General features: G+C 41.1%; 1 protein-coding gene across 1 annotated transcript; it reads right to left on the bottom strand.

The window, feature by feature from the left end:
* Window positions 1–5,103: 5,103 nt before the first annotated feature.
* LOC110951327 (core histone macro-H2A.2) lies at window positions 5,104–20,655 on the bottom strand. Its single transcript, XM_051960054.1, has 9 exons — window positions 20,634–20,655; window positions 19,919–20,096; window positions 18,057–18,176; window positions 13,457–13,653; window positions 11,669–11,773; window positions 10,792–10,891; window positions 10,609–10,698; window positions 9,031–9,205; window positions 5,104–5,663 (listed from the first exon to the last, which is right to left on the bottom strand). Exons 1-9 carry the CDS (start codon window positions 20,634–20,636, stop codon window positions 5,498–5,500), a joined length of 1,134 nt encoding a protein of 377 aa, XP_051816014.1. The 5' UTR covers window positions 20,637–20,655; the 3' UTR covers window positions 5,104–5,497.
* Between the last annotated feature and the right edge of the window lie 243 nt (window positions 20,656–20,898).

The following is a 20,898-nucleotide window of genomic DNA, read 5'->3' as shown; positions in this document are numbered from 1 at the left end:
TATTCTTGAAAAGTATACTATACTTTGACATTTTATGAACTACATCCTATACTATGGCATTACACACGGAGTGCTTTGGCTACACACGTGGACAAAATTGTTGGTACCCCTCAGTTAAAGAAGGAAAAACCCACAATTCTCACTGAAATCACTTGAAACTCACAAAAGTAACAATAAATAAAAATTTATTGAAAATTAAATAATCAAAATCAGCCATCACTTTTGAATTGTTGATTAACATAATTATTTAAAAAAAAAAAAAACTAATGAAATAGGGCTGGACAAAAATGATGGTACCCATAACTTAATATTTTGTTGCACAACCTTTTGAGGCAATCACTGCAATTAAACGATTTCTGTATTTGTCAATGAGCGTTCTGCAGCTGTCAACAGGTATTTTGGCCCACTCCTCATGAGCAAACAGCTCCAGTTGTCTCAGGTTTGATGGGTGTCTTCTCCAAATGGCATGTTTCAGCTCCTTCCACATATGTTCAATGGGATTCAGATCTGGGCTCATAGAAGGCCACTTTAGAATAGTCCAACGCTTTTCTCTCAGCCATTCTTGGGTGTTTTTGGCTGTGTGTTTTGGATGGTTGTCCTGTTGGAAGACCCATGACCTGCGACTGAGACCAAGCTTTCTGACACTAGGCAGCACATTTCTCTCCAGAATGCCTTGATAGTCTTCAGATTTCATTGTACCTTGCACACTTTCAAGACACCCTGTGCCAGATGCAGCAAAGCAGCCCCAAAACATTACTGAGCCTCCTCCATGTTTCACCGTAGGGACAGTGTTCTTTTCTTTGTATGCTTGGTTTTTGAGTCTATGAACATAGAGTTGATGTGCCTTACCAAAAAGCTCCAGTTTGGTCTCATCTGTCCAAAGGACATTCTCCCAGAAGCTTTGTGGCTTGTCAACATGCATTTTTGCAGATTCCAGTCTGGCTTTTTTATGAGTTTTTTTCAGCAGTGGTGTCCTCCTTGGTCGTCTCCCATGAAGTCCACTTTGGCTCAAACAACGACGAATGGTGCGATCTGACACTGATGTACCTTGGCCTTGGAGTTCACCTTTAATTTCTTTGGAGGTTGCTCTGGGCTCTTTGGATACAATTCCAACGATCCGTCTCTTCAATTTGTCATCAATTTTCCTCTTGCGGCCACGTCCAGGGAGGTTGGCTACTGTCCCGTGGGTCTTGAACTTCTGAATAATATGAGCCACTGTTGTCACAGGAACTTCAAGCTGTTTAGAGATGGTCTTATAGCCTTTACCTTTAAGATGTTTGTCTATCTTTTTTTTTCGGATGTCCTGGGACAATTCTCTCCTTCGCTTTCTGTTGTCCATGTTCAGTGTGGTACACACCTTTTCACCAAACAGCAGGGTGACTACTTGTCTCCCTTTAAATAGGCAGACTGACTGATTATGAGTTTGGAAACACCTGTGATGTCAATTAAATGACACACCTGAGTTAATCATGTCACTCTGGTCAAATAGTTTTCAATCTTTTATAGAGGTACCATCATTTTTGTCCAGGCCTGTTTCATTAGTTTGTTTTTTAAAATAATTATGTTAATCAACAATTCAAAAGTAATGGCTGTTTTTGATTATTTAATTTTCAATAAATTTTTATTTATTGTTACTTTTGTGAGTTTCAAGTGATTTCAGTGAGAATTGTGGGTTTTTCCTTCTTTAACTGAGGGGTACCAACAATTTTGTCCACGTGTGTACATGTTGATTTATAATCTAGATTTTTTTCTGTTTTGTTTTTTGATTTCTGATTACCACAGACCTGACTGTGAACACCGTTGACACTCACCTGAGGGAGACGCTGCCTAAGATCTCAAGGCTGCTTGGTCGTGGTCTTCTTTTGAAGAGGCCCTCAGATGCTGCAATCTCTGACCTTAAGGAGGAACTGCTACTTTCACTCTGTAATGAGACGGCGATTATTGTAAAGACCCAGCTCCTGGTGGCTTTGAGTGAAAATTTAACATCCATCAAAACAGAACTACAGACAGTTAAATCTGAGCTGTCGGTCAGTATTTCAAACATCAAGTCCGACCCGGGTGCCCTAAAGCACGCTGTGGGTGAAACGGAAACTTCAGTCTCCACATCACTGACGACATCGTCACACTCCAAAGCAGAGCACCTGTCTGCTGGCACACATTATATCTGACACAAAAGTTGCACATAAAGTGCATTAAAAGCGGTATCGATAAGAAAATAAACATTTACTTACCGAACTTTCAGAGTCTGCTCGAATCAGCTGAAGGTAGAAAACTGGTTAAAACAAGCCAATGGACAGGAAAACTGTCTGTGGAAAAGATTCTGCTTCTCCATCGATGATAAAGTAACCGACAGTGACCATATCAGAATTAATCCAGTCCAGGAGAGCAGAGTCTAGGCTACATCCTCCAGACTGTCAGTCATTCCAGATGAACTGTCAATCAAGTAACCACGCCCCTTTGTGTCACAAATCTTAATAAATAAAAAATCAATATTGATTTATTTTAAGATCGGCCACCTGATTTCTCATTTTGACCATGAAAACTAACAAAAAAAATTATATAGTCTATACACTGTGCTCTGTTTGGCTCCACCCTTGCCGATGACCACTTCCGGTCTCAGAAAACGAAAAACAGATCTCTTTTCGTTTCTGTCTCTTACATTTTGTTGTTATTGTAAATATAAAATGAAAATGAAAGCATTTTTAAAAGTTCGTATATCCCTTTTTGATCATGAAAAGGAAAAATGCCTTGTATTTCTATTTAAATTTTTGTATTTTAAAACGAAAATCAAATAACCACTCGTTTTTTGTTTTTCAATACCTGCTTTAGAACGGAAAATCCAATTACCAAAATATACACGGACCTGTTTCTTTGCAGAGGAAAAAGAGATGATAGTGTTATTAGAAACTGCAGCACATTTTATTTTTTTTATTTTTTATATTTAATAGTTTTATTTCTTCTTTTATTTCACTTTTAAGGTTTGGATATCCTCGAACACTTATTTGTACAGGATAGTGATTCTGATGTTGTAAAGAATAATGTTGGAGATGTGCACTCATGTTGAAATATATCCAAATTGTGCAGCAACCTTTACTTGCACTGAATTGGGAATATTTTAGAAAAACACACTGAATTACAGGACTGTGCAGAACAGTGCGCTATTGTAGACTGAACATGCAAGGCTAGAATTACGTGATTTTAATCACAATAGATCGTGATCTAAAGTGGGCCAGTCTGAGGCATGAAAGTTCACGGCTGAAAATGAGTCCCACTCCGGCCCTGCTCAGAAACACCCCACAGTTTAATCATTTGTTCCTCGTATGATTTCCAAATGATAAATCACAGTCATATTGTCGTAGGATAGCAATCATGTGACCCTCAGCGGGTAGCAAACACAGTGTTCATGTCATGGTCACAGCAAGGCTGTGTCAGCTGCTGCATCTGGCAAGGGGAAATCTTTAACAAATCCGTGGATCCAGATTATAAACTGCATCACTGCCAAAATCTAACCACTTGGTCCTTGTGTCATTTCTGACCTTCCCTGAAAATTTCATCCAAATCTGTTGCTCCGTTTTTGAGTAATGTTTCACACAGACAGACAGACTCACAGAATAACAGATTCACAAACATACGCCGGTCGTCACATAACTCCACCGTTCCTTGGCGGAGTAATAAATATAATTTTCATCATTCCAAAGTAGCGTGAGGAATCGATTACAACAGAAATTGTTGCTATCAGTAACATCCATTGATCTCATTTTGAATGTTTTGGTTATTTTATCAACTTGATTACAAACACAAAGTGAGATGTTATTCATTATTATTTGGATCATTCCAGATTTGCAGGACATTTTACTGGCTTTAATATGGCTTTGTTGAAAGAAGAAAGAGTTGAACTGGTACTTCTCAGTGGATGTAAAGGATGGACATATTGAAAAACAGGGTTAGGGAAGTGATTTTTTGGGGCTAGCATGAATTTTTACCATGACCAATCCTTTAGTTTTGGCTCATACATTTGGTCGTCCAGAACAGGGTTTGTCCATGACATTGCGCGTTTCCTTAAACCTTTTAACCATCTTCACCATCGTGGAAAACCAAGTGGAATCTTCCGTGGATGACGTGCATTAAACTCATCTACTACCTTTCGATATGTCTATTTTTCGCGTCCACTGAGAAGTACCAGTTCAACTCTTCTTCTTTTGACAAAGCCATGTTTAATCTGTGGAGGCAAAATAAAGATACAGTAGTTAATGAGATTTCCTATGTGTCCAGACTTTAGGAACACCCTGTACATTACATGTTCTTGTCAACAAATCCAATGTCCATCCATCCATCAATTCTCTATACACCACTTTATCCTCACTAGGGTCGCGGGGGGTGTTGGAGTCTATCCCGGCTGACTCGGGCGAAGGCAGGGGACACCCTGGACAGTTCACCAGTCTGTCTCAGGGCTACATATACAGACAAATAATCACACACATGCACAGGGAGAACATGCAAACTCCATGCAGAAAGATCCCAGGCTCATCCCGGGATTTGAACTGGGGATCTTTTTGCTGCAAGGCGAAAGTGCTAACCACTACTCCACAGTGCAGCCCCAAATCCAATGTGCACATGCAAACTAACAATCCAGAGTAGTCTGAAACCATTTCTTCGATGATTCATAGTTGTGGACATTCAAGTGTCTGGCCACTGACAGCATCCAGCAGCCCGTTCATGTCTTTCTCTTGTCATCAGTCATTGAATAAAGCTGCATTTTAAGTCTTTTATCAAGTCATGTTTTAAAAATATTCCTAGACTTCCCTGTTTTTTGTTCACCTATGAGGGGGTACAGTCTTGGCAAACAGACAGACATTTTAAAACACAACAGATCTGGATGTGATCGTGGGACTCATTGAGGATAACAAGACTAGATGAGTGATCCTTCTTCTCCTAGTTTGACTGGTCTGGTAGGATTCTGTAGTAGAATTACAAATGATGTGAAATGATCGTTGTTTGAAAGAACAGAGACATTTACACAGACACTAAGACTTTCAAAAGTGTCATTTGTAACTTTTTAGAACAACACTCAACACCAACAGTGAAAAACAATACAAACAAGTGTTGAAAGTCTGAGCAGACCTCTGGTGTAAAACATCTGACTTTTATTTCAAAGCAAAATGAGAATCACTGTATTTTTTTAGTAAACTAACTGTATCAGAAACTACATAGGCCAGAAAAAAACTGTTATACAATATTTGTACATGGAATGTAAAAACATCATGAAACAAGGAGGCAGAATATCAAACTGTACGGACTTAAATGATCTAATCTATAAAGAATTCAATATCTTGAAGGGACAGTGGGACATAAATGTGAACAGCACTCCACTCACAAATATTGTTTTCCTCTTTAATCAACAGATTCCACATCAAAAGCCCTACCGTTGCACCACCTACCTATCCCCCATCCGCAACAAACAACAGTTAGAAAAACCGACCCCTAAAACCAGGATTCCTCACTTGGTGTCCAGCTTGGCCATTTCCTGAAGGTATATTCCAATGCTCTCACTGTCAAACAGCACAAAGTAAATGTTTTTCAAAGAGGAGCTCGTGGACGACACAAAATGGTTGGAGATGGCCTTGAGGATGAGCTGAGCCGCTGTTTGCTTTGGGAAGCCGTTCCTGTGAAAGAGAGTCCAGTTGTTGAATGAATGCGTAGTGAGCAGTAAATAAAGAGCAGTGAAGACTAATAGCAACCAACACAGCTGGCAATGATGTCGCTGCAAGTAAAAATGTAAAGGACTCATGTTCTGCATCGTTACTTTGGTGGAGACAAATGATTTCACAGCTGCACTGGACGAGACTGTCAGTTGTTCTGATTCTGACTAAACTACAGATGTGGCCACAACAGCCAGCAAGTTCTAGATCAGGAGTGTCAAACTCGTTTTAGTTCAGGGGAAACATTCAGCCCAAGGCACAAAACATTCAGTTGCAAGTATCTGGAACTGAATGATAGTATTTTACAACTTGTCAAGATCTAGAAATGATTGTAGATTCCCATTCATTTCCACGTCTGTGTTAGCCTAGCCACGCTAGACCCATGCTCTGAAGGCGCAAGGGTCTAGGCACGCTCGACAGGGAGGGAGGCGGGCTAAAAGGTTGTCTATCAAATCACTCTGCAGCAATTGGGTAGGTATACAACCAATCAGCGCAACGAACAGGCTCCTAGAGCGCCGGAAATCAGAGGATGCGGTAGTTTGGTGAAACCTTATTTATACAGTCAATGGGTGAAGCTCAAGTATATTACAGACATGTTAACAGAAAGATTATTCAGAGTCTGTGCTAATGGAGCTCAACGACTGTTGTTGTTTTTGTTGTCGACCCTGGCAGAGAATTAAATTCGTTGCCGTGGGTTGTCTAGCGCGGCTAGGCTAGTTGTTTCCGGTTGTTTCTGTCAGAATCGTCATGCCTCTGTCGTCACTTAGTTACGCCCGCCTTCTGACTCTACACTTCATGGTGATTCGTCCGGCCGGTTTTAGGAGAATCCAGCCTCGAGCCTTATGGAGGGTAACTAGACCCACCCTGGCAGAGAATTAAATTTGTTGCCGTGGGTTGTCTAGCGCAGCTAGGCTACGTCTGTGTAGTAATCCTGACACACCACACCACACAAACTATAAAGGAAGAAGTTATCCCCCTGCCTTGTAAATGTATCAAATTTATACTAAAAAAAATGCATAAAAGTTGTGGCTGTGCATCAACAATAGGGTTCAACTGTAGTCCAGACTGTAGTCGTACATCTGATAGTCCACCAAGAGCTCAGGGCCTTTAAAGTAGCGAGAGGCGACTCTGACGTTGTACTCCTGTCCTGGGTGGTAAAACTCAGCCAGACCCCAGTCAATAAGGCGCAATTTGCGGTGCTCATGATCGATCATCACATTATGTGGCTTTACATCTCTATGCATGATTCCCATGCTGTGACAGTAATCCAGGGCCTTGAGGATCTCATACATGTAGAACCGGATGTCATAGTCGGTCAGGGTCTGGTACAGTTGCTTGAAGTCCGTGTTGTTAACATGTTCAAAGACCAAGGCAGGTGTTCGGGATACAGGGTCTTTGACAATGTCGATTCAGAGTGTTGGCGAAGAGTTGTGTTGCCACCAAATGGCCAGACTCTACTTCAGTACCAAGACATGCTTTTATAAAGAACTCTAGCTCTGTCATACTGAAGCTGCTGACTCACATTAGGAAGTATTTATTTGCACCTCAGTTTTTTTTGTTTTTTTACACTTTGCAAAGTCATCCCGCGTTCTGGATTGGACCCTATGGGGGGCCGGTTTTGGCCCTCGGGTCATATGTTTGACACCCCGGTTCTAGGAGAGTGAGCCTTTCTGATCTCCTTCTGATATCACAACCCACAGACATGTTTCTGTGACATCACTCTAATACAGAGGACTCTTTATCACTCTGTCTACATTGATTTATTGCAACACACAACAGCAACATGATGGGGTCAAAAAGAAAAAAATAAAACAATGCCTGCTGCTATCACTTAACATTACCGATGAACACCAGAGTTGCCAAAACCAAAGATGAGAAGTGTTTTCTGTTCTCTCAGGCCGCACACAAATGGATTTGAAAACAGAATTGTTGTTGCAGCTGTAATTAATGACCATCACTAGTGTGCCAAAACACTGAGCCAACACATGCACATCCCTGCATCAGCAAGAGGAGAACTCTGGTACTGGTTAATTAAGTCAGATGGTGTCAAATCACACAATGAGAGGCTGCTGATTTTAGAGGATAATTCCTATTAGCTCAAATGTTGTGTGTAAAGTGGTTTGCTGCTTATTTACTCATCTGTCAGCATGAAAGCTGTTCAGATGATTATTGACGTCATTAGCATCAGCTAAGTGACAGTATTTCACAATTTATAAAACAGATTTTATTTTATAAGTACATAAGATGATAAACAAGCCACACATTTATTATAGGGCTCTCAATAGCCAACAAAATGTGCCTTCTCACTGTGTCTCTACATGTTTTAAACACTAGGTCCTTTTTAAAATTTCAACCTGAAAACATTCCCAAATCTAGTCAGTAACAGCTCCACAGTCAAAGCACCAAAATGAGAAAGAGATTTTTTTTAATTCCACCTAATAATGAGTCAGTAATGTTACTGAGCCTCTCCTAAAATTTATACCACTAGAATGAAGATAATGTGCTACACCCAGTTTGGTCATTTTTGTAGTGCTTCTTCATTTTATCCACTTTCAGAGCTTTCAGGAGTGAAGTGTGTCACATTTACATTTACAACATATTGATGGAGCACCTTTTAATAACTGATATGACCTGGTCCCAGTACCACCATCACATTGGCAGAAAAAGGTCACCTCTGTCGGTCTTTAAAATAAAGCTCCAGTATATGAGATTTTGAAAACAAACATAGCAGCAAACAACTATCTGCTGTGTAAAGATATATTGGGGTAATAGTGTTGTACTCCCTTTGTGTGTGTGGAACCAAGCTTCTCTGTCCTGTTTGTTAGTCTAGTCATGTGCATCTTAGTGCATGTGAGTCTATCCCTTTGAAACTGTTCCTCCTCACATTTGTAAACCATCTGAGAATGATCTCCCATACAACAGTGTAAAAGTGAAAGTACAGTCGAGAGAACAGACCCTGAGCCTTTCAAGACTGATGCCTGTTCTTATGGTTGGGTATTGTTAGGGGTTTTTCTGACACAGGTGCTAAAATAACACCTTTAAAAGGGTCTGAAGTGACATTTAGCGTAAAAAAAACAAACAAAAAGACTTGTATATAGCATTTTTGGAGCACTAGAGGGAAGATACTTCAATCAGAAGCTCACGCATTTAAGTGGCACCAACACGAGGCCCTGAATCTGTGTTGCTAACTGGTCCGGTAGCTTCCAGTCATAAAGGCTGTAACAGACTTTGGAGCAGCTCCTTTTTGCCCTAGTGGTCAAACCTGAGTGAAGAAGCACTGGAGCAGCTCTACTGAGTGACACACAGAGAGTTTAAAATGTGTGGAACTCACCGTCCAGCAGGAAGTGAAGGGAAAGCCACCGACTTGAGCTTCTTCTCTTCTGCTGCTGAGAGGCAGTTCTTCACTGTCTTCTCCAGCTGGTCCTCACACTTCTCTGAGCCCCACTGAGGGATGTTACAGTGGATGATGAAGCGGGCTGCCATCCCATTGGCCTGGCTCACTGCCACTGCAGGACGCACACACACACACTCTTAGTCTGACTGTGTCACCTAACTAAAAGGTTTCTGAAGAGCAGAGGTGTTCAGGAATCATAGACTTTATCTTCTATAGAAGGTCTCTGGTAGAAATGCTCCAGTGACATCAGTGACAACAATAAGTAACCTTCTAAAACATGGGTCTCAAACTTGCAGCCCGCGGGCCAACTGCGGCCCGTGGGACGATATTTTGTGGCCCTCCACTTGAGATCAAAGTTTAGCATTGGTGCGGCCCGCCTGCTTTTCTCATACGCTTCCACATAGTTGATAAGACAGCACTTTGAGATAAGTCGAAGAACAGCAGCAAAGTGCTACGAGCTGGGCTTGAACTCACGACCGCCGCATCAAAGGCGGGAGCTCAACCTGTTGAGCTATCGGCGAAAGAAGCTCGCGGATCTTTCTGCTGACTACTTCCGTGTTGCACTTGCCGTGGACTTTCACATAATATACAGTGGTCACTCCTCTGTGGCGCGGATTAGGTTCCTGAATCCCCCGCGACTTTAAATTAATTTTGATGCGCAGCGATCAGACGTCTATGTGAAATGGACAAAGCGAGATGCTGAGCTGCTAAACACGAGACGGAGGAGACTCCTGCTATGGTCCCTGAGCCAATCAGAGCCCAGCGCTCTATCTATTTCTATTTAATGTTATTTTAATATGTTTTAATTATTATTTTTAATATTATTTTTCATTTTGTAGGCTAGAAAATGCTTATTTTTCCGTGAAAATATTTAAATAATAAATAAATATAAATACATATTCCGCAAAATAGCTCAGGCTCATGACAGGTTCCGGCATTTGCGGTCAAGTTAGCCAACACGAATTAGCAACGTCAGTCGCTTGAAACGTGACTGCGGAGCGACATCAAGTGAAAGTAACACAAGCAAAGAACATATATCCAGCCTCAGTCATGTCCTTCTCAAAACCTGCCGTGAAGAGAAAGGTTGGTGACCAGCACGATCATCTTCAAGCCGTACTGAGGGTCTCAATTCTTCCTCCCTCAAGCCAAATGTGGCTCAACTGTGTGAGAGGAAGCACTGCCAGGTCTCTGGCAGCAAGGAGTAGGAAAGAGAAGCCTATGTCCTGAAGAACAGTTCATGCTCTGAAAAAATGTTCATGCTCAGCAGAACCATTCACATTCTGAAGAAACAGTCATGTTGAAGAACTGTTCTTGATAAAGAAGAAGATTGGATCAGTTGTACTTTTCTTTGGAATACTTGAAACTCGTTTTTGTGGAATACTTGATGCAGCCCAGCCTCACTCAGAATCTAGCTTCAGTGGCCCCCATGTAAGTTGAGTTTGAGACCCCTGTTCTAAAACGTCACAGCTGATACAGTTTGCCCTGTGTGAAGTGTCTGTCCAGGCCAGTCTCTACCTGACGCCACCTCCAAAGGCCCCTGTGCTTTCCGCAGCTCCTTCACTCCCTCCAGGAACTCTCTGCCTCCAGCTTTCTCCAGGGCATTGCCTGTAAATACGGTGCAGCAGAAGCTGAGTATAAGTGAGTGTGAAACAAAAGTCTGAAAAGTGGCCAGTAAACACATCACCATGCTCTCCTTACCCACTCCATCTTTGAGGTCCATCTCTGCATTTGTTGGGTTGATTATTCCCTCCACCTTGATGGTTCCGATTTTGCTGATTTCACTCTCTGTTAGTGAAAGCTGTGGATTCACAAAAACATCAATATGACAAAACAGTTGTGGCGTTTTCTTACTGAGTGGTTTTGGTAAATGTTGTAGATCAGACCGACATGTTAGTTGGGCTTTGATCAAACATCATACTGACTAGATGCTGTTATCTTAATTGTACCACCTGTCAGCTTTACACAGCTACACACAACTGTGTACCTCGTTCGCAGTATGCTCTTTAAAATATCTACTGTGATCACCACTGCCATAGTCACCAAAGTTTGCAAATGCACATGCACTTAATGACCACTGCCGTTGTCAGTTTAAGTATGATTATTTGTTTAAACTGCTATAGCTTTTCTACATTTTGTCCAGCCTCATAGTGGCTCAGTGGTTAGCACTGTCACCATGCAGCTAGAAGATCCCCAATTCGTGTCCTGGCCTGGGATCTTTCTGCATGGAGTTTACATGTTTCTCCCTGTGCATGTGTGGGTTTTCTCCTGGTACTCCGGCTTCCTCCCACAGTCCAAAAACATGCTGAGGTTAATTGGTAATTCTAAACTGTCCATAAGTGTGAATGTGAATGTGACTGTTTGTCTCTATATGTAGCCCTGTGACAGACTGGTGACCTGTCCAGAGTGTCCTCTGCCTTCACCCTAAATCAGCTGGGATAGACTCCAGTACCCCAACGACTCTAATAAGGATTAAGTGGTGTGCAGATAATAGATGAATGGATGTCCAACCTCTGGAATCTCCATAGTTCACAATAACTAGCATTGCCACTAAGTGTGTCTAACACACACACATTACCTTTTGTCCAAGGAACAGGCTCTTTGCTGATAGGATGGTGAAGCCATCTCCAGGACCGTCTTCTGCTGTGGAGTTTGGTACAGACTCTTTGTCGTTGTCTGTGCTCTTTGCCACATGGAGGAAAAAAAACATCCATTGAACCAAACTTTAATCATAACAGAATGCACAGCCCTAATCAATCTGACTATTGATCAGTACTTGCTGATCTTATTTAAGCAGATTCAAAAATTAAAAGACAGCCTTCGATGCCTTGTCAAATTCTTGGGTTTGATATTTACTATTTGTTACGTATATACCATATAGTATTGCATGATTTCAGCTTCATCGTATTGTGTCTTGCCAATGTTTTTCCTTGCCTCTGAACATCAAAGTTTAACAAAATAATTTAACCCTTTACGCTTCAGTGCGTCGTAGGTGTACCGCCGGCGGTACACCTACTAATTTGCATAGGAATTTCAAGAATGTCCGACGGCTGCAAACCCGATTATACAAACACTATACACCGATGGAAAGCTTAGATTCTCATGAATCCGCCGGTATAAACCACTTTCAGATGCGATTACCACAGCGGGTGAGAAAAACACATTTGTCCGACAAAAACAAATATTCATCCATCCGTTCTCTATACATGGATTCAACGTACACAGCGCAACTCACATTTCCGGGTTCATTACTACACACAGAAAAAAAGATTCCACAAAAAACGGCCATAATCCAACCTTTTACATCCACACAACACAAGCCAGTAAACTATTTTGTCCAAAACATGTCCTGAAGTCGGTATAAAATCCACGAATCGGTCATTTTCAAGGAAATGCACCTCGCGATGTGCGTCCAATATTCCCTGTATTTTTCGTAATTTTTTTATTTAAAATAGAATGTTAGCGATTTTTTGTACTGAAAACGGCTGGAATTGACTGAAGCTTAAAGGGTTAAAGTCAAAGCCTAAAACCTTGTATTCACTTTTCTAAAACTTTCAACCATATCGGTCTTCTTTAATTGACACAGTTCAACTCCTAAACCCAGCTGAATCTCAGAGCTGTGGACATGGATTAGTTTTGGATTTGACTGGTGCAGCCTAAAATTTGGGATTGCGTGACTTTCCACACTACAAGCATGCTGACTGTGCATGTCCCAGGAAAACAAATGGTGCTTAAAACAAACATTTTCTAAAAAGTGAGTTGTATGAGGAGAATCTCAGTCATCCACACCTTTAGAATTCATCATTAAACGAGTCTTAATTGAAGTATTTGCTGCCAAACTTTGGAGGGGCTTTGTTTGTACATACTTTCCATCAATGGAGCCCAAGCACAGTACTGTACATAGTCCCCATTTCTTCTGAAATCCTGAGCTATGTTTGTACACTATGCCTGGCACACTTCAATAACAATCAGGGATATGGTGTTAGAACCAAAGCTGTAACCAGCTGCTGTTTTCCCATGAGTTGTTTTGTTTTTGAAATTAGAGGAAATGTGGCAAACTAGCCCTAATGTGAACGAAGCGATGCCTATTTATCTGTCTGCGTAGACGTAAAGCAAGACTTGACCATTAACTTTACTGTCAGACATCTTTCATTTGTAGCTCAGTGGGAAAAGGACAGGAGTCTGTGGTTTGGCACACAGTGAACTGGACAAAGAGCCTAAATGCAGTGACCCCTTACTTTCTGTTCGTTTGGAACAGAGAAGTCAATTCAATTGAATTGTGGGACAGCCAGAGATTTTTGCAGTATACTGAGGCCTTAATGGCCTCCCCACCTCCCTGTGTATTCTGTCTGTTGAGTTGACTGACCTTTGGCTTGCGGCCTCGTTTGCCTTTAACCTTTTTGAAAGGTTTGACTGGCTTCTTGCTCTTTGAGCGTCCTTCCTGCTTGTCGGGGACAGACGCCTGGGTTTCCACTTTTACTCGGCTTCCCCTTTTCTTTGACAGCAGCTCTGGATGGATCCGAGGCAGAACTCCTCCATTTGATATGGTCACCCCCTCAGAAGCTGACGGCAAGAACATTCCAGAAATAAAGACTTTGTATTTACTGTACTGTCCTACAGAATAAGAAACACACCCTTTGTCTTCACAGGAATGTTGTTTCCATCATGGAACTGTTGTGGTTCTTCCAAGCAGAGGGTTAACCACAGTGTTGGGACATTTAAATGAAACATTAGCTGCTACACACACCATCTGCTGTCAGCTGAAACCTTTGCTATCACACACATACACCGTGCACCCCTGGGAAAACACTTTCACTCCCATTATCATGATAGGACAGTTGCTTACACAATATACACTCACTGGTCATTTTATTAGGTACACCTTCCTCGTAAAAGGTTGGACCCCCCTTTTCGTCATGCCATGTATGATGACAATAAAGCCATTCTACCTTCAGAACTGCCTTAATTCTTCATGGTATACTTTCAAGAAGGGGTTGGAAACATTCCTCTGAGACTTTGGTCCATGTTGACATGACAACATCACACAGTTGCAGCAGATTTGTCGGCTGCTTATCCATGATGTGAATCTCCTATTCCAACACATCTCAAAGGTGCTCTATTGGATTGAGATTTGGTGACTGTGGAGGCCACTGGAGTACAGTGAACTCATTGTCATGTTCAAGAAACCAGTTTAAGATGATTTGAGCTTTGTGACATGGTGCATTATCCTGCTGGAAGTAGCTTTAGAAGATGGTGCACTGTGGTCATAAAGGGATGGACTTAACATTACTAACCATGTCCATCCCTTTATGACCACAGTACATACTCAGGTAGGCTGTGGTGTCTCAATTGGTACCAAGGGGCCCAAAGTGTGCCAAGAAACTATCCCCCACACCATTACACCACCACCACCAGCCTGAACCACTGATACAAGGCAGGATGGATCCATGCTTTTATGTTGTTTACGCCAAATTCTGATAATCTAAATGTCGCAGCTGAAATGGAGACTCAGACCAGGCAACATTTTTCCAATCTTTTATTGTCCAATTTTGGTGAGCCTGTGCCAATTGTAGCCTCAGTTTCCTGTTCTTAGCTGACAGGACCCAGTGGCACTCGGTGTGGTCTTCTGCTTTAGTAGTCCATCTTTTTCAAGGTTGGACATGATGTGCATTTAGAGATGGTATTCTGTATTCCCTGATTGTGACGAGTGGTTATTTGAGTTACTGTTGCCTTTCTATCATCTCCAACCAGTCTGTCCATTCTCCTCTGACCTCTCACATCAACAAATCATTTTCAGCCACACAACTGCCACTCACTGGCTATTTTCTCTTTTTTGGGCAATTGTTTGTAAACCCTAGAGATGGTTGTGTATGAAAATCCCAGATGATCAGCAGTTTGTGAAACGAAGTATTCAAACTCACTTAAATCATTCAAACTCACTTAAATCCCCTTTCTTCCCCATTCTGATGCTCGGTTTAAACTTCAGCAAGTTGTCTTGACCACGTCTACATCCCTAAATAAATGCATTGAGTTGCTGCTGTTGAGTTGTGGCTGATTAACTATTTGCTTTAACAAGCAATTGAACAGGTGTACCTAATAAAGTGGCTTTTGAGTGTAATTGTAGCAAAAAAACACACACACACACAAAAAACATTTATTATGGTTGAACTTTGGCATTCATTAGAAAGTTGCTAATGTTTTAGGTATCCAGATATACAGTACCTAAAATTGCGAGAAACTGTAGTCTGAAAAAACAGCTTAATGCTCTGACAGTGGAAACATGAACAACATGTGTTTGCAGTATCGGAGCCACTGGTGCTTCTGGCACAGCTGATGAGGTTAAAGGTGCATGAGGCAACCTGATCCACTAGCAGCTCCAGATGGCAGATAGAGACTTGTCTTGGAATGTTGAGGTCTGGGCTGCACAGTGGATTGGTGTTCAGCACTTTCACCTTACAGCTAGAAGATCCCTGGTTTGCATCCCGACCTTCGTGGGATATTTCTGCATAGAGTTTGCCTGTTCGCCCTGTGTATGCATGGGCTTTCTCTGAGTACTCCAGCTTCTTCCCACAGTCCCAAAACATGCTCAGGATAACTGGTGATTCTAAATTGTCTGTAGGTGTGAATGTGAGTGTATATGTAGCCCTATGATAGACTGGTGACCTGTCCAAGGTGTCCCATACCCACCCTAAGTCAGCTGGGATTAGGCTCCAGCACCCCTGCAAACCTAATGAGGATTAAGTGGTGTATAGATAATGGATATTGAGGTCTTCATTACTTAAGTCATGCTGGGTAGCGTCATTAATGTAAAAGCTATTTCCTCTTTTTCACTGGTGATTAACAAAGGCAGCACTATGAGCGTGTTTACACGGACAATCAGTCAAATAACTGAATTTGAAAGGAAAGTTTATAGTGATGATGAGCCCACAGAGAATTATCCTCAACTGTAAATAGTTCTCTTAATTTTCCACTCAGGTTGAACAGCAGGTTTTTCACTAATCACAGTTTGATCCCTGGCCCCTGCATGTGCCGAAATGCCCTTATGCAATACACTAAACCCCAAGTTGCTCCCGATGACAGGGGAGCACCTTGCATGGCAGCTCTGTCGCTATCAGCATGTGAGTGTGAAGTGCTTTGTAGAACCCAGCTATGACTAAAAGGCATACATAACTAGTGCAGAAGTAGATAAGTGCAGATCATTTACAATTAGTTTCTCTCAGTTCTACTCGGTTTGGTTCATTGTTTAGTTTAACAAATCGTAAATTCCACTTTCAGCAACAGCAGCAGCTGTTTTCAGTGAAAAAATAAATAAATCAGAAACCCACTTTTCGCTACCTGCTCAGCATCATGCTTAAAGCTGCTGTCCGGAGTTTGAATCGCAGCGTCTCCCAAAACACTGGTGGTCCCACCCTCCCTCCCTCTGATTTCGCCCCTTTATTTGTGCACGCGCGCAGTACCTGAGAGAAGTGCCCGGAGTGATGCAGCATCTTGTCTGTTTTGCTGTTTTCCACTCTTCTACATTTAGTACATTTAGTAAATAATAAAGGAATTACGTTAGAATGCTGTATTGAGTCTAACTTGTCCTAATACCAAAATAACATGAATCTGCTAGGACGAACGAGTAAAGTTTCAATATGTGATTACACTCGTGTATCCCTCTCGATGACGTTGTTTATCAAACTTAGTGCATTTATATGCATGTATATGTGTTACATTGTTTATTTATTTCTATCTAGAGTTCAGAATTGCATGACTCCTCTGACGAAGAGTATGTCCCAGACGCCCCAACATCTTCCTCCAGAGGTCGGGCATCTAAACGAAGCCGTCAGCCGGGCTATGGAGGCCGTGGTCGGGGAGCGACGCGAGCACCCCGAGCCAAAAAACGTCCTGCAGTCTCTTGGCCTGACAAGCCGTGGGATTGGTAACTTTTCTGGAAGTTGCTGATCCCTGATGCTCTCTCAGCTCCTCCACAAGCAAAACAAATGTGCGCGCGGTTGCGTAGTGCGTAGCTCGCCCACCTCTGCATGGGCTTGCTTGCTGTGCGCGTAACCGTTGATTGACAGCATGACAAAGCTGAAGCTCGAACTTTATTGGTCGGAAGCGACCGGCGCTTTTTGGAATAACATGGGGGTCTATGAGAGGAAGGCGGAGCTCAGGAATAAATTTTCATATCGCGTTATACTAACTTTATATTATAGTATCGAACTAGACTAACACATTTAAGCTTTGTTAAACAATGACACATAAATTGAAAACAAACGGAAACTCCGGACAGCAGCTTTAAACATAGTGGGGCAGGAATAGGAATATTGACAACCTGCAGGGTTTCCCAAGATTTAGGATTTCTTCAGTATCAAAGCAGTTCAATTCAGGGGCACATGTCAACATTTTCCATGTATTTATTGCAACATTCTACTTTTTGTGTGAAGGTTTACATAGGTTCACATAAGTGAAGACTTTTACCATTGGAATACAACAAACTACTGATGTTCAAGCTCATGTTTAATATAATAAATCAGGTAGAGCCATTGACTCCATTAGGTTAGTAAAGTGATAATCATGTTAACCTTTATCATTATTAAGATCACATAACTAGTTGTAAATCATCATTACAGGATAAAGTCTCCATGTTTTTTTTGTGAATGCAGTGCCCATGGATCAGGTGGTAGAGCAGACTGTCCACTAATCATAAGGTTTGCAGTTAGATCCCTCTGTCCTCCACATGTGGGAGTGTCCTTTGGCAAGACATTGAACCCCAAGTTACTATCAGTTTATTTCTTCTGTGAAAACAATGCCCTTACAGTGAGAGTGTGTGTTAATGGGTGAATGAGAAACACACTGTAAAGCACTGTGTGGAACCTAGCAAAGCAAGAAACAGCGTACACTGATTCTGAGTGTGAGGAGCTGGCTCTGCTGATACCTGAAATGTGATGGTTTACACACAAATATAAGTCAGTCACTGGTACAGCACTGTGTTACCTGGTTGAGCTCCTCGTCATTGGCCACAGCCAGTTTGATGTGCCTGGGAGTTATTCTGCCTTTCTTGTTGTCCCGTGCTGCGTTTCCTGCCAGCTCCAAGATCTCAGCTTAGAGGAGAGAAAACAGAGTGTGGAAATCCATCTGACATGCAGCATGTGTTCTGCCATTTAAACTGGTTTATTTTCCTGCACATTAGACACAGTCAACATGATTAGATCAAACTCCTGTTGGAAGCCGTAACATTTTAACAGTGATGTGTACACTAATGCTGCAAAAAAAAAGCTGTCTTTTTAGAATCCTTATTTGTTTTGTTAGCTTTATAGTCAAAAAAAATTATTTTGACCATTCTTATTAGCTCAAGAATTAGACCTTTGCCCTGTAATTTTTCTATTTTGTGATGTGTTACAGGATGTGAATTAAATGAATATAAAATAGTATTTTAAAATTGCAATAAACTAAATAAATCTCATAAGGATCAAACAAAAATTAATTGAAAGTAATTTTTTAAAAACTAAGCAAAAATGAGCTGAAAGGCGAAATTTCCTCTTAAAATTATACAAGAGAGCTACGGTGGGTTAAAGTATTTTCATTTTTCTTCCGCTTGTCAGGATTTCTTGACTCTGTGATGTGGGCATTTAGGGTATTACAGCAGTGCTTCCCCACCAGAAGTGCAACAAGTGGTAAAACTTCAAATATTTTGCACCATTCAATTCTCTTTCTTCTCGGTAGTTGTCATGATGAAAGATAGGAGTCATCTTAATTTATCTAGGTTTATTATTACTAATTATAAATGACAATATTGCTACTTTGGCAGCTGAACGAAATTAAATATGACACAATAAAGTTACATTTGTTGATTACGTTGGCCTCAATCACAAGTTAAAGCTAACATACTATTAACTGGAATATGAATCAGAGAGCTGCTGCTGCATCTCCCTCCTGAACCCAGTCCTCATGTTGTTCTGGTGAAGTGAAAGAGGCAGATACATCAGAAACGTTGAGACTCACACTCTCCGATTAATTGTTAATTAGCTGTAGTTACCCTGTGACCAAAAAATGTAGCTTGTGTAATAATCAACAGAAATGGACCGAAACTGAAACTAAAGCGTTAAGTAGCAGGACTACAAAATGTAACTGAAATGGGGAAAAAAGTTACTAGAGAGGACAAACTTCAATCAGTGAAAACCAGCCGAGAATACTGTAACAGAAAGTAGCACTATATAATTGCATTGTAAGGTCTGCCTTTGAGCTGTTTTTAAATCTTTTTTTATTAATTTTCATTTTTTGGTTGATTCTTGGGAAACTGTGTTAAATTAGGCAGGTAGGTTGCTCAAAACACCTTGGGGAAGTTCCCACTGTTCTTCTGTGGATTCAGTCTGTCTCGGTGTCTTCTGTCTTTTCAATGGAATCCCAAACTGACTCCATGATGTTTAGATCAGGGCTCTGTGGGCTTTAAGCCATCTGCTGCATGACTCCTAGTTCTTCTTGTGGATCAAAAAAAAATCTTTACGACTGACTGGATGCTTAGGTTTAGACCCCGACCTCTCTAATGGTATTGTTCTGATGCACAGTTATGAAAAAAAGCTTACAAGAAGTGTTTTTGTCAGATTTCCAAATGACCCATCGTAAATCTACAAAAGAACCAAAACGCATGGTTGTTTTTTATTGTGTGACAAAGACACATTTTTAATGATCCCATCATTAAAAATTCAGAGTTATACGAGTCACTGGAAACTCAAGAACTTCATGATGGTCTTTACAAGTGTATGCAAACTTTTGTGCACAACTATGCGCTTACAGACATGGAAGCTGGGATGTATGATGGTTAAACCACGTGATGCTGCCCTACCTGCCAGGTACTCGATGACAGCTGCCATGTAGACGGGCGCCCCCATGCCGATGCGGTATTTGTGTGTGCCAGTGCGCAGGTACCTCATCATCCTCCCTACAGGGAAGATGACACCCGCCCTGGCTGAACGGGACAGCTTGGTGGCCTTCTTCTTTCCTCCTCTGGCAGACATCCTGGTCTGGACACAGAGTGCAACCACATCCAGTGAATAACCAAAATAACATATTGTACATAGTACAGCAGTTATTTATAAATAAGTAGTTAATTATAGAAATAATAATACTGAATATTACACAAAGCAGCAGTTCTCTGAAAATGTCAATAAATAAATATTCCACGTTTTTACATATCTTTTTCTGAAATCCCAACACATTAAAGCTAAAAAAAATTAATTTGCAAACATAAATCTTTTAAAATGATCTCTTTTTAGGAACACTGTCTCTGTTAATTTGAATGATATGCAGCACACAGTAGTTTTCATAGGAACTGTTACTTTGTTAGAAAGCAGTTTTATTGAAAACCTGTCGAAAAAAGACGCCTTTTTAAATAAAGTACTAATTTAAATCCTGAATAAATAAAATAAAATAAAATACATCAGTCCCATTTTTTAATTTTAGTTTTGAGCATGATGTGCATTTGTATGGTGCCATACACTAGTGGAATTATAATGCAGCTATTTCTTTTTAATATCATTTCAAATCTGTTATCAACTAACCATGGGGGTGATAAGACTTTTGTGTACTGTTGACGGGAATCTGTACCAGATTATTGTAAGAAACCTTCAGCGAACCAATGAACATATCCGCAGGCTGATGTCCTCAGCTGAGTATGACAGCCGAAAACAAGAAAGTGATTTAACATACATGTTTACCGACTGAACAGATCTCTACCGCAGACAAATACGCAGAAAAATAAACACACGTCACGTCCGATGTTTACATCTAGGATGCTCTAATGAAGGCCGCTGTTGTCTTTTTCTT

This window comes from Acanthochromis polyacanthus, chromosome 15, assembly GCF_021347895.1.
Source record: "Acanthochromis polyacanthus isolate Apoly-LR-REF ecotype Palm Island chromosome 15, KAUST_Apoly_ChrSc, whole genome shotgun sequence".
In the NCBI taxonomy this organism is placed as follows: Eukaryota; Metazoa; Chordata; class Actinopteri; family Pomacentridae; genus Acanthochromis; species Acanthochromis polyacanthus.
Note: the sequence above shows the minus strand (reverse complement) of the source record. Positions and strands in the feature narration are given on the sequence as shown.